This window comes from Coregonus clupeaformis, chromosome 8 (assembly GCF_020615455.1).
Source record: "Coregonus clupeaformis isolate EN_2021a chromosome 8, ASM2061545v1, whole genome shotgun sequence".
Taxonomy (NCBI): Eukaryota; Metazoa; Chordata; class Actinopteri; order Salmoniformes; family Salmonidae; genus Coregonus; species Coregonus clupeaformis.
The window spans coordinates 66,771,121-66,797,101 of NC_059199.1; the positions used below are offsets into that span (position 1 = coordinate 66,771,121).

General features: G+C 44.5%; 1 protein-coding gene across 9 annotated transcripts in view; it reads right to left on the reverse strand.

Moving 5' to 3' along the window:
• LOC121570285 (ELKS/Rab6-interacting/CAST family member 1-like) overlaps positions 1–25,981 on the reverse strand; it is a 377,938-nt gene that overhangs the window by 139,334 nt on the left and 212,623 nt on the right. For all 9 annotated transcript variants that reach the window (XM_045222185.1, XM_045222184.1, XM_045222183.1 and 6 more), the window contains one exon: positions 25,690–25,837. In XM_045222185.1, the coding sequence (XP_045078120.1) occupies positions 25,690–25,837 (148 nt within the window). The remainder of the gene's footprint in view (positions 1–25,689; positions 25,838–25,981) is intronic.

The window sequence follows — 25,981 nt, forward strand, 5'->3', positions numbered from 1 at the left end:
GTAGTGTGGTAGTGTGGTATTGTAGTAGTGTGGTAGTGTAGTAGTGTGGTAGTGTGGTAGTGAGGTAGTGTGGTAGTGTAGTAGTGTGGTAGTGTGGTAGTGTAGTAGTGTGGTAGTGTGGTAGTGTAGTAGTGTGGTGTAGTAGTGTGGTAGTGTGGTAGTGTGTTAGTGTGGTAGTGTAGTAGTGTAGTAGTGTGGTAGTGTAGTAGTGTGGTAGTGTAGTAGTGTAGTAGTGTGGTAGTGTAGTAGTGTGGTAGTGTGGTAGTGTGGTAGTGTGGTAGTGTAGTAGTGTAGTAGTGTAGTAGTGTAGTGTGGTAGTGTAGTAGTGTAGTGTGGTAGTGTAGTAGTGTAGTAGTGTGGTAGTGTGGTAGTGTGGTAGTGTGGTAGTGTAGTAGTGTGGTAGTGTAGTAGTGTAGTAGTGTAGTAGTGTAGTAGTGTAGTAGTGTGGTAGTGTAGTAGTGTGGTAGTGTGGTAGTGTGGTAGTGTGGTAGTGTAGTAGTGTGGTAGTGTAGTGTGGTAGTGTAGTAGTGTAGTAGTGTGGTAGTGTAGTAGTGTAGTAGTGTGGTAGTGTAGTAGTGTAGTAGTGTGGTAGTGTTGTAGTGTGGTAGTGTGGTAGTGTAGTAGTGTGGTAGTGTGGTAGTGTAGTAGTGTGGTAGTGTAGTAGTGTAGTAGTGTGGTAGTGTGGTAGTGTAGTAGTGTGGTAGTGTGGTAGTGTAGTAGTATAGTAGTGTAGTGTAGTAGTGTGGTAGTGTGGTAGTGTAGTAGTGTGGTATTGTAGTAGTGTGGTAGTGTAGTAGTGTAGTAATGTAGTAGTGTGGTAGTGTAGTAATGTAGTAGTGTGGTAGTGTGGTAGTGTGGTAGTGTAGTAGTGTGGTAGTGTGGTAGTGTAGTAGTGTAGTAGTGTAGTAGTGTAGTGTAGTAGTGTAGTAGTGTAGTGGTGTAGTAGTGCAGTAGTGTAGTAGTGTGTTAGTGTAGTGTGGTAGTGTAGTAGTGTGGTAGTGTGGTAGTGTGGTAGTGTAGTAGTGTAGTAGTGTGGTAGTGTAGTGTGGTAGTGTAGTAGTGTAGTAGTGTAGTAGTGTGGTAGTGTAGTAGTGTAGTGTGGTAGTGTAGTAGTGTGGTAGTGTAGTAGTGTAGTAGTGTAGTGTGGTAGTGTAGTAGTGTGGTAGTGTAGTAGTGTAGTAGTGTAGTAGTGTAGTAGTGTAGTAGTGTAGTAGTGTAGTAGTGTAGTGTGGTAGTGTAGTAGTGTGGTAGTGTGGTAGTGTGGTAGTGTAGTAGTGTAGTAGTGTGGTAGTGTAGTGTGGTAGTGTAGTAGTGTAGTAGTGTAGTAGTGTGGTAGTGTGGTAGTGTAGTAGTGTGTGTGGTAGTGTAGTGGTGGTGTGTAGTAGTGTAGTAGTATGTAGTGTAGTGTGTAGTGCAGTGTAGTAGTGTGGTAGTGTGGTAGTGTAGTAGTGTAGTAGTGTGGTAGTGTGGTAGTGTGGTAGTGTGGTAGTGTGTGTGTGGTAGTGTAGTAGTGTAGTAGTGTGGTAGTGTAGTAGTGTGGTAGTGTAGTGTGTGTAGTGTGGTAGTGTGGTAGTGGTAGTTAGGTGTGGTAGTGCGGTAGTGTGGTAGTGTAGTAGTGTGGTAGTGTGGTAGTGTGGTAGGTGTAGTGTGGTAGTGTATTAGTGTGGTGGTGTGGTAGTGTGGTAGTGTAGTAGTGTGGTAGTGTAGTAGTGTAGTAGTGTGGTAGTGTAGTAGTGTAGTGTGGTAGTGTAGTAGTGTAGTAGTGTAGTGTGGTAGTGTAGTAGTGTGGTAGTGTAGTAGTGTAGTAGTGTAGTAGTGTAGTAGTGTGGTAGTGTAGTAGTGTAGTGTGGTAGTGTAGTAGTGTAGTAGTGTAGTAGTGTGGTAGTGTAGTAGTGTAGTGTGGTAGTGTGGTAGTGTAGTAGTGTAGTAGTGTAGTGGTGTAGTGTAGTAGTGTAGTAGTGTGGTAGTGTGGTAGTGTAGTAGTGTGGTAGTGTAGTAGTGTAGTAGTGTAGTAGTGTAGTAGTGTGGTAGTGTGGTAGTGTAGTAGTGTGGTAGTGTGGTATGTGTGGTATTGTAGTAGTGTGGTAGTGTGTAGTGGTGGTAGTGTGTAGTGAGGTAGTGTGGTAGTGTAGTAGTGGTAGTGTGGTAGTGTAGTAGTGTGGTAGTGTGGCAGTGTAGTAGTGTGGTGTAGTGTGGTAGTGTGGTAGTGTGTTTAGTGTGGTAGTGTAGTAGTGTAGTAGTGTGTGTGGTAGTGTAGTAGTGTAGTAGTGTGTAGTGTGGTAGTGTGGTAGTGTAGTAGTGTGGTAGTGTGGTAGTGTGGTAGTGTGGTAGTGTAGTAGTGTAGTAGTGTAGTAGTGTGTGTGGTGTGTAGTAGTGTAGTGTGGTAGTGTAGTAGTGTAGTAGTGTGGTAGTGTGGAGTGTGGTAGTGGGTGTGTGGTGAGTGTAGTAGTGTAGTAGTGTAGTAGTGTAGTAGTGTAGTAGTGTGGTAGTGTAGTAGTGTGGTAGTGTGGTAGTGTGGTAGTGTGGTAGTGTAGTAGTGTGGTAGTGTAGTGTGGTAGTGTAGAGTGTTAGTGTGGTAGTGTAGTAGTGTGTAGTGTGGTAGTGTAGTAGTGTAGTAGTGTGGTAGTGTTGTAGTGTGGTAGTGTGGTAGTGTAGTAGTGTGGTAGTGTGGTAGTGTAGTAGTGTGGTAGTGTAGTAGTGTAGTAGTGTGGTAGTGTGGTAGTGTAGTAGTGTGGTAGTGTGGTAGTGTAGTAGTATAGTAGTGTAGTGTAGTAGTGTGGTAGTGTGGTAGTGTAGTAGTGTGGTATTGTAGTAGTGTGGTAGTGTAGTAGTGTAGTAATGTAGTAGTGTGGTAGTGTAGTAGTGTAGTAATGTAGTAGTGTGGTAGTGTGGTAGTGTGGTAGTGTAGTAGTGTGGTAGTGTGGTAGTGTAGTAGTGTAGTAGTGTAGTGTAGTAGTGTAGTAGTGTAGTGGTGTAGTAGTGCAGTAGTGTAGTAGTGTGTTAGTGTAGTAGTGTAGTAGTGTAGTAGTGTGGTAGTGTGGTAGTGTAGTAGTGTGGTAGTGTGGTAGTGTAGTAGTGTGGTAGTGTGGTAGTGTAGTAGTGTAGTAGTGTAGTAGTGTGGTAGTGTAGTAGTGTAGTAGTGTGGTAGTGTAGTAGTGTAGTAGTGTAGTAGTGTGGTATTGTAGTAGTGTAGTAGTGTGGTAGTGTAGTAGTGTAGTAGTGTGGTAGTGTAGTAGTGTAATGGTGTGGTAGTGTAGTAGTGTAGTAGTGTAGTAGTGTGGTAGTGTGGTAGTGTAGTAGTGTAGTAGTGTGGTAGTGTAGTAGTGTAGTAGTGTAGTAGTGTAGTAGTGTGGTAGTGTAGAGTGTGGTAGTGTAGTAGTGTAATGGTGTGGTAGTGTGGTAGTGTAGTAGTGTAATGGTGTGGTAGTGTAGTAGTGTGGTAGTGTGGTAGTGTAGTAGTGTGGTAGTGTAGTAGTGTAGTAGTGTGGTAGTGTGGTAGTGTAGTAGTGTGGTAGTGTAGTAGTGTGGTAGTGTAGTAGTGTGGTAGTGTGGTAGTGTAGTAGTGTAGTAGTGTCGTAGTGTAGTATTGTGGTAGTGTAGTAGTGTGGTAGTGTAGTAGTGTGGTAGTGTGGTAGTGTAGTAGTGTGGTAGTGTAGTAGTGTGGTAGTGTGGTAGTGTGGTAGTGTGGTAGTGTAGTAGTGTGGTAGTGTGGTAGTGTGGTAGTGTGGTAGTGTAGTAGTGTAGTAGTGTGGTAGTGTGGTAGTGTGGTAGTGTGGTAGTGTGGTAGTGTGGTAGTGTGGTGTAGTAGTGTGGTAGTGTGGTAGTGTAGTAGTGTGGTAGTGTGGTAGTGTGGTATTGTAGTAGTGTGGTAGTGTAGTAGTGTGGTAGTGTGGTAGTGAGGTAGTGTGGTAGTGTAGTAGTGTGGTAGTGTGGTAGTGTGGTAGTGTGGTAGTGTGGTAGTGTAGTAGTGTGGTAGTGTGGTAGTGTGTTAGTGTGGTAGTGTAGTAGTGTAGTAGTGTGGTAGTGTAGTAGTGTGGTAGTGTAGTAGTGTGGTAGTGTGGTAGTGTGGTAGTGTAGTAGTGTGGTAGTGCGGTAGTGTGGTAGTGTGGTAGTGTAGTAGTGTAGTAGTGTAGTAGTGTAGTGTGGTAGTGTAGTAGTGTAGTGTGGTAGTGTAGTAGTGTAGTAGTGTAGTAGTGTGGTAGTGTGGTAGTGTGGTAGTGTGGTAGTGTAGTAGTGTGGTAGTGTGTTTAGTGTAGTAGTGTAGTAGTGTAGTAGTGTAGTAGTGTGGTAGTGTAGTAGTGTGGTAGTGTGGTAGTGTGGTAGTGTGGTAGTGTGGTAGTGTAGTAGTGTGGTAGTGTAGTGTGGTAGTGTAGTAATGTAGTAGTGTGGTAGTGTGGTAGTGTAGTAATGTAGTAGTGTGGTAGTGTGGTAGTGTGGTAGTGTAGTAGTGTGGTAGTGTGGTAGTGTAGTAGTGTAGTAGTGTAGTGTAGTAGTGTAGTAGTGTAGTGGTGTAGTAGTGCAGTAGTGTAGTAGTGTGTTAGTGTAGTAGTGTAGTAGTGTAGTAGTGTGGTAGTGTGGTAGTGTGGTAGTGTGGTAGTGTAGTAGTCTGGTAGTGTGGTAGTGTAGTAGTGTAGTAGTGTAGTAGTGTGGTAGTGTAGTAGTGTAGTAGTGTAGTAGTGTGGTAGTGTAGTAGTGTAGTAGTGTAGTAGTGTGGTAGTGTAGTAGTGTAGTAGTGTGGTAGTGTAGTAGTGTAGTAGTGTGGTAGTGTAGTAGTGTAATGGTGTGGTAGTGTAGTAGTGTAGTAGTGTAGTAGTGTGGTAGTGTGGTAGTGTAGTAGTGTAGTAGTGTGGTAGTGTAGTAGTGTAGTAGTGTAGTAGTGTAGTAGTGTGGTAGTGTAGTAGTGTGGTAGTGTAGTAGTGTAATGGTGTGGTAGTGTGGTAGTGTAGTAGTGTAATGGTGTGGTAGTGTAGTAGTGTGGTAGTGTGGTAGTGTAGTAGTGTGGTAGTGTAGTAGTGTAGTAGTGTGGTAGTGTGGTAGTGTAGTAGTGTGGTAGTGTAGTAGTGTGGTAGTGTAGTAGTGTGGTAGTGTGGTAGTGTAGTAGTGTAGTAGTGTCGTAGTGTAGTATTGTGGTAGTGTAGTAGTGTGGTAGTGTAGTAGTGTGGTAGTGTGGTAGTGTAGTAGTGTGGTAGTGTAGTAGTGTGGTAGTGTGGTAGTGTGGTAGTGTGGTAGTGTAGTAGTGTGGTAGTGTGGTAGTGTGGTAGTGTGGTAGTGTAGTAGTGTAGTAGTGTGGTAGTGTGGTAGTGTGGTAGTGTGGTAGTGTAGTGTAGTAGTGTAGTAGTGTAGTAGTGTGGTAGTGTGGTAGTGTAGTAGTGTGGTAGTGTAGTAGTGTAGCGTGTAGTAGTGTAGTAGTGTGGTAGTGTGGTAGTGTAGTAGTGTGGTAGTGTGGTAGTGTAGTAGTGTGGTAGTGTAGTAGTGTGGTAGTGTAGTGTGGTAGTGTAGTAGTGTAGTAGTGTGGTAGTGTAGTAGTGTAGTAGTGTGGTAGTGTAGTAGTGTAGTAGTGTGGTAGTGTTGTAGTGTGGTAGTGTGGTAGTGTAGTAGTGTGGTAGTGTAGTAGTGTAGTAGTGTAGTAGTGTAGTAGTGTGGTAGTGTAGTAGTGTAGTAGTGTGGTAGTGTAGTAGTGTAGTAGTGTGGTAGTGTAGTAGTGTAGTAGTGTGGTAGTGTTGTAGTGTGGTAGTGTGGTAGTGTAGTAGTGTGGTAGTGTGGTAGTGTAGTAGTGTGGTAGTGTAGTAGTGTAGTAGTGTGGTAGTGTGGTAGTGTAGTAGTGTGGTAGTGTAGTAGTGTGGTAGTGTGGTAGTGTAGTAGTATAGTAGTGTAGTGTAGTAGTGTGGTAGTGTGGTAGTGTAGTAGTGTGGCATTGTAGTAGTGTGGTAGTGTAGTAGTGTAGTAATGTAGTAGTGTGGTAGTGTAGTAGTGTGGTAGTGTAGTAGTGTGGTAGTGTGGTAGTGTAGTAGTGTGGTAGTGTGGTAGTGTGGTAGTGTAGTGTAGTAGTGTGGTAGTGTAGTAGTGTAGTAATGTAGTAGTGTGGTAGTGTGGTAGTGTGGTAGTGTAGTAGTGTGGTAGTGTGGTAGTGTAGTAGTGTAGTAGTGTAGTGTAGTAGTGTAGTAGTGTAGTGGTGTAGTAGTGCAGTAGTGTAGTAGTGTGTTAGTGTAGTAGTGTAGTAGTGTAGTAGTGTGGTAGTGTGGTAGTGTAGTAGTGTGGTAGTGTGGTAGTGTAGTAGTGTGGTAGTGTGGTAGTGTGGTAGTGTAGTAGTGTAGTAGTGTGGTAGTGTAGTAGTGTAGTAGTGTAGTAGTGTGGTAGTGTAGTAGTGTAGTAGTGTAGTAGTGTGGTAGTGTAGTAGTGTGGTAGTGTAGTAGTGTAGTAGTGTGGTAGTGTAGTAGTGTAATGGTGTGGTAGTGTAGTAGTGTAGTAGTGTAGTAGTGTGGTAGTGTGGTAGTGTAGTAGTGTAGTAGTGTGGTAGTGTAGTAGTGTAGTAGTGTAGTAGTGTAGTAGTGTAGTAGTGTGGTAGTGTAGTAGTGTGGTAGTGTAGTAGTGTAATGGTGTGGTAGTGTAGTAGTGTGGTAGTGTGGTAGTGTAGTAGTGTGGTAGTGTAGTAGTGTAGTAGTGTGGTAGTGTGGTAGTGTAGTAGTGTGGTAGTGTAGTAGTGTGGTAGTGTAGTAGTGTGGTAGTGTGGTAGTGTAGTAGTGTAGTAGTGTCGTAGTGTAGTATTGTGGTAGTGTAGTAGTGTGGTAGTGTAGTAGTGTGGTAGTGTGGTAGTGTAGTAGTGTGGTAGTGTGGTAGTGTAGTAGTGTGGTAGTGTGGTAGTGTAGTAGTGTGGTAGTGTGGTAGTGTGGTAGTGTGGTAGTGTAGTAGTGTAGTAGTGTGGTAGTGTGGTAGTGTGGTAGTGTGGTAGTGTGGTAGTGTAGTGTAGTAGTGTAGTAGTGTAGTAGTGTGGTAGTGTGGTAGTGTAGTAGTGTGGTAGTGTAGTAGTGTAGCAGTGTAGTAGTGTAGTAGTGTGGTAGTGTGGTAGTGTAGTAGTGTGGTAGTGTGGTAGTGTGGTAGTGTGGTAGTGTAGTAGTGTGGTAGTGTAGTGTGGTAGTGTAGTAGTATAGTAGTGTGGTAGTGTAGTAGTGTAGTAGTGTGGTAGTGTAGTAGTGTAGTAGTGTGGTAGTGTTGTAGTGTGGTAGTGTGGTAGTGTAGTAGTGTGGTAGTGTAGTAGTGTAGTAGTGTAGTAGTGTAGTAGTGTGGTAGTGTGGTAGTGTAGTAGTGTGGTAGTGTAGTAGTGTGGTAGTGTAGTAGTGTGGTAGTGTAGTAGTGTGGTAGTGTGGTAGTGTGGTAGTGTGGTAGTGTGGTAGTGTAGTGTGGTAGTGTAGTAGTGTAGTAGTGTGGTAGTGTAGTAGTGTAGTGTAGTAGTGTAGTAGTGTGGTAGTGTAGTAGTGTAGTAGTGTAGTGTAGTAGTGTGGTAGTGTGGTAGTGTAGTAGTGTAGTAGTGTGGTAGTGTGGTAGTGTAGTGGTGAAGTGTAGTAGTGTAGTAGTGTGGTAGTGTAGTGGTGCAGTGTAGTAGTGTAGTAGTGTGGTAGTGTAGTAGTGTAGTAGTGTAGTAGTGTAGTAGTGTAGTAGTGTAGTAGTGTAGTAGTGTAGTGTGGTACTCTGACATGTGTGGATAGAGCCCCAGAGGAGAACCTAAAAATACCCTGTCACTTGATCAACGTCAGCCCCAGGAAGGAGCTCTCTGCCTGGCCGCTCTGCTCTCCTCAGACCCCTCTTCAAGTCTGCATCCAAATGGCACCCTATTCCCTTTATAGTGCACTACTTTTCACCAGGGCCCTACCCGGGCCCATAGGGCTATGGTCAAAAGTAGTGCACCATATAGGGAATAGGGTGCCATTTGAGACAGCCCCTCCTCTAGTCAACCATCACCATCAGGCCACTCCAGCCACAGCCCATTACCCACTCACACACTAACACACACACTGATACACACACACACACACACTGACACACACACACACATGCATCCCACAATGCAAAAACACACTGAAATGCTTCAAGGCACAGTGGACAAGACAAAGACTGAAGGGGAAAACATGAGCCTAGTGAGTAAAATCCTATAAAATACCATACAGCCAAATACTTTGATATCATGCAGAACAAAAAACACACAGTGCAGCACATACACCGGAACGCTGACATTAACACACACCCTGACCTACAGTTAACACACACCCTGACCTACAGTTAACACACACCCTGACCTACAGTTAACACACACCCTGACCTACAGTTAACACACACCCTGACCTACAGTTAACACTCACCCTGACCTACAGTTAACACACACCCTGACCTACAGTTAACACACACCTGACCTACAGTTAACACACACCCTGACCTACAGTTAACACACACCCTGACCTACAGTTAACACACACCCTGACCTACAGTTAACACACACCCTGACCTACAGTTAACACACACCCTGACCTACAGTTAACACACACCCTGACCTACAGTTAACACACACCCTGACATACAGTTAACACACACCCTGACCAGTTAACACACACCCTGACCTACAGTTAACACACACCCTGACCTACAGTTAACACACACCCTGACCTACAGTTAACACACACCCTGACCTACAGTTAACACACACCCTGACCTACAGTTAACACACACCCTGACCTACAGTTAACACACACCCTGACCTACAGTTAACACACACCCTGACCTACAGTTAACACACACCCTGACCTACAGTTAACACACACCCTGACCTACAGTTAACACTCACCCTGACCTACAGTTAACACACACCCTGACCCTACAGTTAACACACACCCTGACCTACAGTTAACACACACCCTGACCTACAGTTAACACACACCCTGACCTACAGTTAACACACACCCTGACCTACAGTTAACACACACCCTGACCTACAGTTAACACACACCCTGACCCACAGTTAACACACACCCTGACCTACAGTTAACACACACCCTGACCTACAGTTAACACACACCCTGACCTACAGTTAACACACACCCTGACCTACAGTTAACACACACCCTGACCTACAGTTAACACACACCCTGACCTACAGTTAACACACACCCTGACAACAGTTAACACACACCCTGACATACAGTTAACACACACCCTGACCTACAGTTAACACACACCCTGACCTACAGTTAACACACACCCTGACCAGTTAACACTCACCCTGACCAGTTAACACACACCCTGACCAGTTAACACACACCCTGACCAGTTAACACTCACCCTGACCAGTTAACACTCACCCTGACCAGTTAACACACACCCTGACCAGTTAACACACACCCTGACCAGTTAACACACACCCTGACCAGTTAACACACACCCTGACCTACAGTTAACACCCTGACCAGTTAACACACACCCTGACCTACAGTTAACACCCTGACATACAGTTAACACACACCCTGACATACAGTTAACACCCTGACCAGTTAACACACACCCTGACCTACAGTTAACACACACCCTGACCTACAGTTAACACACACCCTGACCTACAGTTAACACACACCCTGACCTACAGTTAACACACACCCTGACCTACAGTTAACACACACCCTGACCTACAGTTAACACACACCCTGACCTACAGTTAACACACACCCTGACATACAGTTAACACACACCCTGACATACAGTTAACACACACCCTGACCTACAGTTAACACACACCCTGACCTACAGTTAACACACACCCTGACATACAGTTAACACACACCCTGACCTACAGTTAACACACACCCTGACATACAGTTAACACACACCCTGACCTACAGTTAACACCCTGACATACAGTTAACACACACCCTGACATACAGTTAACACCCTGACCAGTTAACACACACCCTGACCTACAGTTAACACCCTGACCAGTTAACACACACCCTGACCTACAGTTAACACCCTGACCTACAGTTAACACACACCCTGACCAGTTAACACACACCCTGACCTACAGTTAACACCCTGACCAGTTAACACACACCCTGACCTACAGTTAACACCCTGACCTACAGTTAACACACACCCTGACCAGTTAACACACACCCTGACCTACAGTTAACACACACCCTGACCTACAGTTAACACACACCCTGACCTACAGTTAACACACACCCTGACCTACAGTTAACACACACCCTGACATACAGTTAACACACACCCTGACCTACAGTTAACACACACCCTGACCTACAGTTAACACACACCCTGACCTACAGTTAACACACACCCTGACCTACAGTTAACACACACCCTGACCTACAGTTAACACACACCCTGACCTACAGTTAACACACACCCTGACCTACAGTTAACACACACCCTGACCTACAGTTAACACACACCCTGACCTACAGTTAACACCCTGACCAGTTAACACACACCCTGACCAGTTAACACACACCCTGACCAGTTAACACACACCCTGACCAGTTAACACACACCCTGACCTACAGTTAACACACACCCTGACCAGTTAACACACACCCTGACCAGTTAACACACACCCTGACCAGTTAACATGGGAAAAGGCAGGAAATCTCTACTGTGATCCATCAGAGGAAGGCAGAACATTATGACGCTTGGATTAGGAGAGAAGGAGAGAGGGAGGGATAGAGGGAGGGATGGAGGGAGGGATGGAGGGAGGGAGGAGGGAGGGATGGATAGAGGGAGGGAGGGATGGATAGAGGGAGGGAGGGAGGGATGGAGGGATGGAGGGAGGGAGGGAGAGAAGGAGAGAGGGAGGGAAGGATAGAGGGATGGATGGAGGGAGGGAGGGAGGGATGGAGGGAGGGAGGGAGGGAGGGATGGAGGGAGGGAGGGAGGGAGGGAGGGAGGGAGGGAGGGAGGGAGGGAGGGAGGGAGGGAGGGAGGGATAGAGGGATGGATGGAGGGAGGGAGGGAGGGAGGGGAAGAAGGGGGTAAAACCACCCAAACCATCCCACACCTAGACACACACACACACACTAGGAGCAGACAGAAAAGCCTCTGTGTTGTCAGAAGCACTCCTTCGGTACTGAGGTGTCATAAATATTTCAAATATGTGGAAGGAGGAGGAGGAGGAGGAGGAGGAGGAGGAGGAGGGCTAGAGTTGAGTTATGATTAATGGACTGTATCATGCATGAATATAATGGGCTGGCTTAATACTGCTACCCTCCCTCTCCCTCTCCTTCTCCTTCTCCTTCTCCTTCTCCTTCTCCTTCTCCTCTCTCTCTCTCTCTCTCTCTCTCTCTCTCTCTCTCTCTCCCTCTCCTTATCCTCTCTCTCCCTCTCCTTCTCCTCTCCCTCTCTCTCTCTCCCTCTCCTTCTCCTCTCTCTCTCTCTCCTTCTCTTCTCTCTCTCTCTCTCCTCTCTCTCTCCCTCTCCTCTCTCTCTCTCTCTCTCTCTCTCTCTCTCTCTCTCTCTCTCTCTCTCTCTCTCTCTCTCTCTCTCTCTCTCTCTCTATCTCCCTCTCCCTCTCCCTCTCTCTCTCTCTCTCTCTCTCTCTCTATCTCTCTCTCGCTTTCCATCTCCCCTCTTTCTCTCCCGCCATCTCTCCCTCCCTTCTCCCCCCTCTCCCTGTCTCAACAGGTTCAGATATGATATATCTAAGATAGTACATCATGTGTTTCTTGGACAGTGTTTTCAGTAGGGAGTGTCTGGCTGAGCTGGGAGCCAACAGGTCACCATTCCACAGAGTTGAGTCTATGTATGGTTGAGTCTAGGTTAGGTTAGGTTTGTGTGTGTTTGTGTGTGTGTGTGTGTGTGTTTGTGTGTGTGTGTGATGGGGTCTAGGTACGGTTAGGTGTAGTGATGTACAGTAAGACGTATTATACAACAGGTGGGTCTGTTCCTGGATGCTGATTTGTTGAAAAAGCGTTCCCGACATGATTTTCTTTAACAATAAACCACGGCTAAGACGGTGAAATGCCTATTTACTGTTTTATTTGTAGTTGTCAGGTAGAGTTGCCAAAAAAATCTCACTGATTGCCAAAAGGTGTAGCCAAGTCACACTCCTACATCACTCTGTTCCCACAGTAATAACATTGGAACAAGTCAGTAATACTTTGGTTCTATTAACTCAAGGTAGAGTAGAGCAGGGTTTCCCAAACTGGGTCCTGCGGCCCCCCCTGGTTGCACGTTTTGGTTTTTAACCCTGGCACTACACAGCTGATTCAAACAACCAACTCATCATCAAGTAGAGTAATGGGGTTGAGGAAAGGTGAGGTGGAGTGATGTGATTAGGTCAGGTCAGGTACTGTATATCTCTATGGTCAAGGTCAGGTCAGGTACTGTATATCTCTATGGTCAAGGTCAGGTCAGGTACTGTATATCTCTATGGTCAAGGTCAGGTCAGGTACTGTATATCTCTATGGTCAAGGTCAGGTCAGGTACTGTATATCTCTATGGTCAAGGTCAGGTCAGGTACTGTATATCTCTATGGTCAAGGTCAGGTCAGGTACTGTATATCTCTATGGTCAAGGTCAGGTCAGGTACTGTATATCTCTATGGTCAAGGTCAGGTCAGGTACTGTATATCTCTATGGTCAAGGTCAGGTCAGGTACTGTATATCTCTATGGTCAAGGTCAGGTCAGGTACTGTATATCTCTATGGTCAAGGTCAGGTCAGGTACTGTATATCTCTATGGTCAAGGTCAGGTCAGGTACTGTATATCTCTATGGTCAAGGTCAGGTCAGGTGGACAAGACAGTATAATGATGTAGAGTTTCCAAAGCGGCTCGCTGAGTCTCACTCCTGCACTCTTTTACGTTACTGGAGTAATAACATTGGATATGAGTGATATAGAGTCTAGGAAAGTTAAGGTGGTGCTGAATGTTCTGGGTAAGATTAGGCCATAGGTACTGTATATCTCTATAGGTACTTTTTACCCCTTTTTCCCCCCAATTTCGTGATATCCAATTGGTAGTTACAGTCTTGTCCCATCGCTGCAACTCCCGTACGGACTCGGGAGAGGCGAAGGTCGAGAGCCATGCGTCCTCCGAAACACGACCCTGTCAAGCCGCACTGCTTCTTGACACACAGCTCGCTTAACCCGGAAGCCAGCAGCACCAATGTGTCGGAGGAAACACTGTACAGCTGGCGACCGAAGTCAGCGTGCATGCGCCCCGCCTGCCACAAGGAGTCGCTAGAGCGTGATGAGACAAGGACATCCCAGCCGGCCAAACCCTCCCCTAACCCGGATGACGCTGGGCCAATTGTGCGCCGCCTCATGGGTTTCCCGGTCGCAGCCGGCTGCTACACAGCCCGGGATCGAACCCGGGTCTGTAGTGACACTTCTAGACTGCTTCGCGACTCAGGAGGCCCCTTTGTTGAAGCACCTTTGACAGCAATTACAACCTTGAGTTTTCTTGGGTATGACGCTACAAGCTTGGCACACCTGTATTTGGGGAGTTTCTCCCATTCTTCTCTGCAGATCCTCTCAAGCTCTGTCAGGTTGGATGGGGAGCATCACTGTACAGCTATTTTCAGGTCTCTCCTGAGATGTTCGATCGGGTTCAAGTCCGGGCTCAGGCTGGGCCACTCAAGGACATTCAGAGACTTGTCCCTTGACTCCTGCGTTGTCTTTGCTGTGTGCTTAGGGTCGTTGTCCTGTTGTAAGGTGAACCTTCGCCCCAGAGGTCCTGAGCGCTCTGGAGCAGGTTTTCATCAAGGATCTCTCTGTACTTTGCTCCATTCATCTTTCCCTTGATCCTGACTAGTCTCCTAGTCCCTGCCACTGAAAAACATCCCCACAGCATGATGCTGCCACCACCATGCTCCACCGTAGGAATGGTGCCAGGTTTCCTCCAGACATGACGCTTGGCATTCAGGCCAAAGAGTTCATTCTTGGTTTCATCAGACCAGAGAATCTTGTTTCTCATGGTCTGAGAGTCCTTTAGGTGCCTTTTGGCAAACACCAAGCGGGCTGTCATGTGCCTTTTACTGAGGAGTGGCTTCAGTCTGGCCACTCTACCATAAAGGCCTGATTGCTGGAGTGCTGCAGAGATGGCTGTCCTTCTGGAAGGTTCTCCCATCTCCACAGAGGAACTATGGAGCTCTGTCAGAGTGACCATCGGGTTCATGGTCACCTCCCTGACCAAGGCCCTTCTCCCCCGATTGCTAAGTTTGGCCGGGCGGCCAGCTCTAGGAAGAGTCTTGGTGGTTCTAAACTTCTTCCATTTAAGAATGATGGAGGCCACTGTGTTCTTGGGGACCTTCAATGCTGCAGAAATGTTTTGGTACCCTTCCCCAGATCTGTGCCTCGACACAATCCTGTCTCGGAGCTCTACGGACAATTCCTTCGACCTCATGGCTTAATTTTTGCTCTGACATGCACTGTCAACTGTGACAGGTGTGTGTGCCTTTCCAAATCATGTCCAATCAATTGAATTTACCACAGGTGGACTACAATCAAGTTGTAGAAACATCTCAAGGATGATCAATGGAAACAGGATGCACCTGAGCTCAATTTCGAGTCTCATAGTAAAGGGTATGAATACTTATATAAATAAGGTATTTCTGTTTTTTATTTGTAATACAGTTGCAAACATTTCTAAAAACCTTATTTTCGCTTTGTCATTATGGGGTATTGTGTGTAAATTGATGAAGATAATTGTTTATTGAATCCATTTTAGAATAAGGCTGTCACGTAACAACATGTGGAAAAAGGGAAGGGGTCTGAATACTTTCTGAATGCACTGTATATCTCTATAGGTAAGGGTGAGGTATAGATTACTACTGTATATCTCTATAGGTAAGGGTGAGGTATAGATTACTACTGTATATCTCTATAGGTAAGGGTGAGGTATAGATTACTACTGTATATCTCTATAGGTAAGGGTGAGGTATAGATTACTACTGTATATCTCTATAGGTAAGGGTGAGGTATAGATTACTACTGTATATCTCTATAGGTAAGGGTGAGGTATAGATTACCACTGTATATCTCTATAGGTAAGGGTGAGGTATAGATTACTACTGTATATCTCTATAGGTAAGGGTGAGGTATAGATTACTACTGTATATCTCTATAGGTAAGGGTGAGGTATAGATTAGGTCATAGGTACTGTATATCTCTATAGGTAAGGTAAGGGTCAGTGATATATTATGGTAAGGTGAGGTAAGATGCAGTAGATGGTAGAATGATGTAGTGTTGCCAAAGCAGTCTCACTCCTACATCAACCTCTGTTACCGCAGTAAAACCATACAAATAAGTCAGTGACACCTTGGTCGTAGCTCAGGTAATAACTCCATCGTACCCCAAAAATAAGAACCCTTACTATGGATCAAAAGATTAGTGTCTGCCTAAGATTTAGTTCAGTTTTACAGTCTTGTGGAAGGAATACGACCCACGTTTAAACCCAGTTGGTCACATATACACATGTTCAGCTGATCTTAGTAAAGTGACTGTATATCAGTACAGCATGTAGTATAACTGGATACAGTTTGTAGTGTAACAGTGTAACTACATAGTGGAGACAGTAACAGGGTAACTACATAGTGGAGACAGTAACAGGGTAACTACATAGTGGAGACAGTAACAGGGTAACTACATAGTGGAGACAGTAACAGTGTAACTACATAGTGGAGACAGTAACAGTGTAACTACATAGTGGAGACAGTAACAGGGTAACTGCATAGTGGAGACAGTAACAGGGTAACTGCATAGTGGAGACAGTAACAGTGTAACTACATAGTGGAGACAGTCACAGTGTAACTACATAGTGGAGACAGTAACAGGGTAACTGCATAGTGGAGACAGTAACAGTGTAACTACATAGTGGAGGCAGTAACAGGGTAACTGCATAGTGGAGACAGTAACAGGGTAACTGCATAGTGGAGACAGTAACAGGGTAACTACATAGTGGAGACAGTCACAGGGTAACTGCATAGTGGAGACAGTAACAGGGTAACTGCATAGTGGAGACAATAACAGGGTAACTGCATAGTGGAGACAGTAACAGGGTAACTGCATAGTGGAGACAGTAACAGTGTAACTACATAGTGGAGACAGTAACAGGGTAACTGCATAGTGGAGACAGTAACAGGGTAACTACATAGTGGAGACAGTAACAGTGTAACTACATAGTGGAGGCAGTAACAGTGTAACTACATAGTGGAGACAGTAACAGGGTAACTGCATAGTGGAGACAGTAACAGTGTAACTACATAGTGGAGACAGTAACAGGGTAACTGCATAGTGGAGACAGTAACAGGGTAACTGCATAGTGGAGACAGTAACAGGGTAACTGCATAGTGGAGACAGTAACAGTGTAACTACATAGTGGAGACAGTAACAGTGTAACTACATAGTGGATATACTAACAGGGTAACTGCATAGTGGAGACAGTCACAGGGTAACTACATAGTGGAGACAGTAACAGGGTAACTACATAGTGGAGACAATAACAGGGTAATTACATAGTGGAGACAGTAACATGGTAATTACATAGTGGAGACAGTAACAGGGTAACTACATAGTGGAGACAATAACAGGGTAATTACATAGTGGAGACAGTAACAGGGTAACTACATAGTGGAGACAATAACAGGGTAATTACATAGTGGAGACAGTAACAGGGTAACTGCATAGTGGAGACAGTAACAGTGTAACTACATAGTGGAGACAGTAACAGTGTAACTACATAGTGGAGACAGTAACAGGGTAACTGCATAGTGGAGACAGTAACAGGGTAACTGCATAGTGGAGACAGTAACAGTGTAACTACATAGTGGAGACAGTAACAGGGTAACTGCATAGTGGAGACAGTAACAGTGTAACTACATAGTGGAGACAGTAACAGGGTAACTACATAGTGGAGACAGTAACAGGGTAACTGCATAGTGGAGACAGTAACAGGGTAACTGCATAGTGGAGACAGTAACAGGGTAACTGCATAGTGGAGACAGTAACAGTGTAACTACATAGTGGAGACAGTAACAGTGTAACTACATAGTGGATATACTAACAGGGTAACTGCATAGTGGAGACAGTCACAGGGTAACTACATAGTGGAGACAGTAACAGGGTAACTACATAGTGGATACAATAACAGGGTAATTACATAGTGGAGACAGTAACATGGTAATTACATAGTGGAGACAGTAACAGGGTAACTACATAGTGGAGACAATAACAGGGTAATTACATAGTGGAGACAGTAACAGGGTAACTACATAGTGGAGACAATAACAGGGTAATTACATAGTGGAGACAGTAACAGGGTAACTACATAGTGGAGACAATAACAGGGTAATTACATAGTGGAGACAGTAACATGGTAATTACATAGTGGAGACAGTAACAGGGTAACTACATAGTGGAGACAATAACAGGGTAATTACATAGTGGAGACAGTAACAGGGTAACTACATAGTGGAGACAGTAACAGGGTAACTACATAGTGGAGACAGTAACAGGGTAACTACATAGTGGAGACAATAACAGGGTAATTATATAGTGGAGACAGTAACAGGGTAACTACATAGTGGAGACAGTAACAGGGTAACTACATAGTGGATATATTAACAGGGTAACTGCATAGAGGAGACAGTAACAGGGTAACTACATAGTGGAGACAGTAACAGGGTAACTACATAGTGGAGACAATAACAGGGTAATTACATAGTGGAGACAGTAACAGGGTAACTACATAGTGGAGACAGTAACAGGGTAACTACATAGTGGAGAAAGTAACAGGGTAACTACATAGTGGAGACAGTAACAGGGTAACTACATAGTGGAGACAGTAACAGGGTAACTACATAGTGGAGACAATAACAGGGTAATTACATAGTGGAGACAGTAACAGGGTAACTACATAGTGGATACAGTAACAGGGTAACTACATAGTGGATATATTAACAGGGTAACTGCATAGAGGAGACAGTAACATGGTAACTACATAGTGGAGACAGTAACAGGGTAACTACATAGTGGAGACAGTAACAGGGTAACTACATAGTGGAGACAGTCAGATGGTAACTACATAGTGGAGACAGTAACAAGGTAACTACATAGTGGAGACAGTAACTGGGTAACTACATAGTGGAGACAGTAACAGGGTAACTACATAGTGGAGACAGTAACAGGGTAACTACATAGTGGAGACAGTAACATGGTAACTACATAGTGGAGACAGTCACAGGGTACCTACATAGTGGAGACAGTAACAGGGTAACTACATAGTGGAGACAGTCACAGTGTAACTACATAGTGGAGACAGTAACAGGGTAACTACATAGTGGAGGCAGTAACAGGGTAACTACATAGTGGAGACAGTCACAGGGTAACTACATAATGGAGTCAGTCACAGGGTAACTACATAGTGGAGACAGTAACAGTGTAACTACATAGTGGAGACAGTCACAGGGTAACTACATAGTGGAGACAGTAACAGGGTAACTACATAGTGGAGACAGTAACAGGGTAACTACATAGTGGAGACAGTAACAGGGTAACTACATAGTGGAGGCAGTAACAGGGTAACTACATAGTGGAGACAGTAACAGGGTAACTACATAGTGGAGACAGTAACAGGGTAACTACATAGTGGAGACAGTAACAGGGTAACTGCATAGTGGAGACAGTAACAGGGTAATTACATAGTGGAGACAGTAACATGGTAACTACATAGTGGAGGCAGTAACAGGGTAACTACATAGTGGAGACAGTCACAGGGTAACTGCATAGTGGAGACAGTAACAGTGTAACTACATAGTGGAGACAGTCACAGGGTAACTACATAGTGGAGACAGTAACAGGGTAACTACATAGTGGAGACAGTAACAGTGTAACTACATAGTGGAGACAGTAACAGGGTAACTACATAGTGGAGGCAGTAACAGGGTAACTACATAGTGGAGACAGTCACAGGGTAACTACATAGTGGAGACAGTCACAGGGTAACTACATAATGGAGTCAGTCACAGGGTAACTACATAGTGGAGACAGTAACAGTGTAACTACATAGTGGAGACAGTCACAGGGTAACTACATAGTGGAGACAGTAACAGGGTAACTACATAGTGGAGACAGTAACAGGGTAACTACATAGTGGAGACAGTAACAGGGTAACTACATAGTGGAGGCAGTAACAGGGTAACTACATAGTGGAGACAGTAACAGGGTAACTACATAGTGGAGGCAGTAACAGGGTAACTACATAGTGGAGACAGTAACAGGGTAATTACATAGTGGAGACAGTAACATGGTAACTACATAGTGGAGACAGTCACAGGGTACCTACATAGTGGAGACAGTAACAGGGTAACTACATAGTGGAGACAGTAACAGGGTAACTACATAGTGGAGGCAGTAACAGGGTAACTACATAGTGGAGACAGTCACAGGGTAACTACATAATGGAGTCAGTCACAGGGTAACTACATAGTGGAGACAGTAACAGTGTAACTACATAGTGGAGACAGTCACAGGGTAACTACATAGTGGAGACAGTAACAGGGTAACTACATAGTGGAGACAGTAACAGGGTAACTACATAGTGGAGACAGTCACAGGGTAACTACATAGTGGAGACAGTCACAGGGTAACTGCATAGTGGAGACAGTAACAGTGTAACTACATAGTGGAGACAGTCACAGGGTAACTACATAGTGGAGACAGTAACAGGGTAACTACATAGTGGAGACAGTAACAGTGTAACTACATAGTGGAGACAGTAACAGGGTAACTACATAGTGGAGGCAGTAACAGGGTAACTACATAGTGGAGACAGTCACAGGGTAACTACATAATGGAGACAGTCACAGGGTAACTACATAATGGAGACAGTCACAGGGTAACTACATAATGGAGTCAGTCACAGTGTCTCTAGTCAGTTCCAGTCTGAGCAGTTCACCATGCAGTAAATCATCCAGCCATCTGAGAACATACTTTACACTGAGAAACATGTGTCTTCTCCTGTGTCTGGGTGTGCGAGTGTGTTCGTGTGTTTGTGTGTGTGTGTGTGTGTGTGTGTGTGTGTGTGTGTGTGTGTGTGTGTGTGTGTGTGTGTGTGCGCGTGCGTGTGTGTTTGTGTGTGAAAACAGCAGTCAGGGGCCCCAACATAAATGTACACACAGGGACACACAGACACTGATTCATCATGTCTATTCTTGTGGGTCTCTCGGTGTGTGTGTCTGGTTGTGTGTGTCTAGGTATGCGTGTGTGTCTAGTTGTGTGTCTCTATGTGTGTGTGTGTGTGTGTGTGTGTGTGTGTGTGTGTGTGTGTGTGTGTGTGTGTGTGTGTGTGTGTGCGTGCATGTGTATGTGTACGTGTGAGTGCATTTGTATGTGTGTGTGTGCGTGCGTTAAAGGGGAGGAACAGCATTCCTGGGTTAATTGTGCTGTGAGTCATGTGATCTCCTGCCTGCATACCTCTTCTCCATTTAATCAGCAGGCAGTTCATTCACAACACAACCTCTAACACAACCTCTAACACCACAACCTCTAACACCACAACCTCTAACATCACAACCTCTAACATCACAACCTCTAACAACACGACCTCTAACAACACAACCTCTAACATCACAACCTCTAACAACACAACCTCTAACAACACGACCTCTAACAACACAACCTCTAACATCACAACCTCTAACATCACAACCTCTAACAACACAACCTCTAACATCACAACCTCTAACATCACAACCTCTAACAACACGACCTCTAACAACACAACCTCTAACATCACAACCTCTAACAACACAACCTCTAACATCACAACCTCTAACAACACAACCTCTAACAACACGACCTCTAACAACACAACCTCTAACATCACAACCTCTAACAACACGACCTCTAACAACACAACCTCTAACATCACAACCTCTAACAACACAACCTCTAACAACACGACCTCTAACAACACAACCTCTAACATCACAACCTCTAACATCACAACCTCTAACAACACAACCTCTAACATCACAACCTCTAACATCACAACCTCTAACAACACAACCTCTAACATCACAACCTCTAACAACACGACCTCTAACAACACAACCTCTAACATCACAACCTCTAACAACACATCCTCTAACACCACAACCTCTAACAACACAACCTCTAACAACACAACCTCTAACAACACAACCTCTAACATCACAACCTCTAACATCACAACCTCTAACAACACAACCTCTAACACCACAACCTCTAACAACACAACCTCTAACACCACAACCTCTAACATCACAACCTCTAACATCACAACCTCTAACAACACAACCTCTAACATCACAATCTCTAACAACACAACCTCTAACAACACAACCTCTAACAACACAACCTCTAACATCACAATCTCTAACAACACAACCTCTAACAACACAACCTCTAACATCACAACCTCTAACAACACAACCTCTAACAACACAACCTCTAACAACACAACCTCTAACAACACAACCTCTAACAACACAATCTCTAACAACACAACCTTTAACAACACAACCTCTAACATCACAACCTCTAACAACACAACCTCTAACATCACAACCTCTAACAACACAACCTCTAACAACACAACCTCTAACAACACGACCTCTACCAACACAACCTCTAACAACACAACCTCTAACATCACAACCTCTAACAACACGACCTCTAACACAACCTCTAACATCACAACCTTTAACATCACAAACTCTAACAACACAAACTCTAACAACACAACCTCTAACAACACAACCTCTGACACAACCTCTAACAACACAACCTCTAAAAACACAATCTCTAACAACACAATCTCTAACAACACAACCTCTAACATCACAACCTCTAACATCACAACCTCTAACAACACAACCTCTAACAACACAACATGTAACAACACAACCTCTAACAACACAACCTCTAACAACACAACCTCTAACATCACAACCTCTAACAACACAACCTCTAACATCACAACCTCTAACAACACAACCTCTAACAACACAACCTCTAACATCACAACCTCTAAAAACACAACCTCTAACATCACAACCTCTAACAACACAACCTCTAACAACACAACCTCTAACAACACAACCTCTAACAACACAACCTCTAACATCACAACCTCTAACAACACAACCTCTAACATCACAACCTCTAACAACACAACCTCTAACAACACAACCTCTAACATCACAACCTCTAACAACACAACCTCTAACATCACAACCTCTCACAACACAACCTCTAACAACACAACCTCTAACAACACAACCTCTAACACAACCTCTACAACCTCTAACAACACAACCTCTAACATCACAATCTCTAACAACACAACCTCTAACACCACAACCTCTAACAACACAACCTCTAACATCACAACCTCTAACAACACAACCTCTAACAACACAACCTCTAACACAACCTCTACAACCTCTAACAACACAACCTCTAACATCACAACCTCTAACAACACAACCTCTAACAACACAACCTCTAACACAACCTCTACAACCTCTAACAACACAACCTCTAACATCACAATCTCTAACAACACAACCTCTAACACAACCTCTACAACCTCTAACAACACAACCTCTAACAACACAACCTCTAACAACACGACCTCTACCAACACAACCTCTAACAACACAACCTCTAACATCACAACCTCTAACAACACGACCTCTAACACAACCTCTAACATCACAACCTTTAACATCACAAACTCTAACAACACAAACTCTAACAACACAACCTCTAACAACACAACCTCTGACACAACCTCTAACAACACAACCTCTAAAAACACAATCTCTAACAACACAATCTCTAACAACACAACCTCTAACATCACAACCTCTAACATCACAACCTCTAACAACACAACCTCTAACAACACAACATGTAACAACACAACCTCTAACAACACAACGTCTAACAACACAACCTCTAACATCACAACCTCTAACATCACAACCTCTAACAACACAACCTCTAACAACACAACCTCTAACAACACAACCTCTAACAACACAACATGTAACAACACAAACTCTAACAACACAACCTCTAAAAACACAATCTCTAACAACACAATCTCTAACAACACAACCTCTAACATCACAACCTCTAACATCACAACCTCTAACATCACAACCTCTAACAACACAACCTCTAACAACACAACATGTAACAACACAAACTCTAACAACACAACCTCTAACAACACAACCTCTGACACAACCTCTAACAACACAACCTCTAAAAACACAATCTCTAACAACACAATCTCTAACAACACAACCTCTAACATCACAACCTCTATCACAACCTCTAACAACACAACCTCTAACACAACCTCTACAACCTCTAACAACACAACCTCTAACATCACAATCTCTAACAACACAACCTCTAACACAACCTCTACAACCTCTAACAACACAACCTCTAACAACACAACCTCTAACAACACGACCTCTACCAACACAACCTCTAACAACACAACCTCTAACAACACAACCTCTAACAACACGACCTCTAACACAACCTCTAACATCACAACCTTTAACATCACAAACTCTAACAACACAAACTCTAACAACACAACCTCTAACAACACAACCTCTGACACAACCTCTAACAACACAACCTCTAAAAACACAATCTCTAACAACACAATCTCTAACAACACAACCTCTAACATCACAACCTCTAACATCACAACCTCTAACAACACAACCTCTAACAACACAACATGTAACAACACAACCTCTAACAACACAACCTCTAACAACACAACCTCTAACAACACAACCTCTAACATCACAACCTCTAACATCACAACCTCTAACAACACAACCTCTAACAACACAACCTCTAACAACACAACATGTAACAACACAAACTCTAACAACACAACCTCTAAAAACACAATCTCTAACAACACAATCTCTAACAACACAACCTCTAACAACACAACCTCTAACATCACAACCTCTAACATCACAACCTCTAACAACACAACCTCTAACAACACAACATGTAACAACACAACCTCTAACAACACAACCTCTAACAACACAACCTCTAACAACACAACCTCTAACAACACAACCTCTAACAACACAACATGTAACAACACAACCTCTAACAACACAATCTCTAACAACACAACCTCTAACAACACAACATGTAACAACACAACCTCTAACAACACAACCTCTAACAACACAACCTCTAACATCACAACCTCTAACAACACAACATGTAACAACACAACCTCTAACAACACAACCTCTAACAACACAACCTCTAACAACACAACCTCTAACAACACAACCTCTAACAACACAACATGTAACAACACAACCTCTAACAACACAACCTCTAACAACACAACCTCTAACAACACAACATGTAACAACACAACCTCTAACAACACAACCTCTAACAACACAACCTCTAACATCACAACCTCTAACATCACAACCTCTAACAACACAACCTCTAACATCACAACCTCTAACAACACAACCTCTAATATGAGGAGGGGGTGAGAAGGGGGTGAAGAGTGGGTGAGAAGGGGGTGAGGAGGGGGTGAGAAGGGGTGAGGAGGGGGTGAGAAGGGGGTGAGGAGGGGGTAAGGGAGGGAGCGAGGCCTCAATGTTCCTCTGCATCCCAATCCTATGTATGAACTGGGACACAGACAGCCTTCTTATGGCATTCCTGTCCACTCAGGGTGTTGTAGATTCTACAAACCTTTACGTGTTTTTATGTCTAACCAATTGTGAATGGGGCCCTGTGCGCTGGGCAGAGCTGAGCTGGTGTGTGGTGTGTCCATGATGCCTGTGCTGTTTAGAGGGTTTGTTTTGGTGTGGGCGTGAATTGTGTACACATGTGTGTGGTGAGTTTGTATTTGGAATAGGGAAATGTGTGTATGTGTGACTGTTTGTGCTGTGAGGTTGTGTGTGTGGAGATGGGTTTGGTGTGTGTGTGTGTGTTTGTGTTTAGAGATGGGTTTGTGGGCACCTGGGGGAGGAGCTGAATAATCCTAAAATTACCCTCACTGGCAGGGCTTGTGGTCTCACATCTGTACCCTGTTAGACTGTCCTCTCCTCCACTCCCCCTCTCCTCGGTTCCCCCTCTCCTCTCCACTGCTCTCCTCCATCCCTCTCTCCTCTCCTCTCCACTGCTCTCCTCCATCCCTCTCTCCTCTCCTCCATCCCTCTCTCCTCTCCTCCATCCCTCTCTCCTCTCCTCTATCCCTCTCTCCTCTCCTCCTCCTCCTCTCCCTCTCCTCCTCTCTCTCCCCTCTCCTTCACATCCAATATTTTTTCCCTGTCCTCTCCTTTCCTCTGCTACAATTACCCTCCTATCTCTATCTCCCTCTGTCCCCCTCCATATTTAACCTCTTTAAGATACACCTACAAACAAATAATGGATGATGCCCATTAGGTGACAGTCCTCCCATTCCACATAGTACTGTCACTTCCTATTCTGTCACCCAGCATATAGATTCCAGAGAAAGCAGACTGTAATGGCAGCTATCCTTAAGCCTTTGAAGCCACGATGAGTGTCTAGACCCCAGCCATGTGACAGGGGCCACCCAGGTCACGTGACGAGGGAGTGTTGAACGCTTCCTACCTGTTGTTTGAGCTGCTGTACCAGGCTGTCCTTCTCTCTCTTCAGCATGGCCACCTCGTCCTGTGTTTTCTTCTTCTTGGACGAGGACAGCTCCAGCAGGGCGATGTTGGCATCCTTCTCACTGATGGCTGCTAACAGCGCCTCCTGTCTGTCAAGGACACACATTACAACACACTGTTAGGATTCAGCTGGTGGAGACAGAGAGTCATTACACAACACAGTTAGGATGCATTCAGTCAGGAAATACAAAGTGGAGTTTTAAAGCCAGGATATACAAAGTGGGGTATATGGA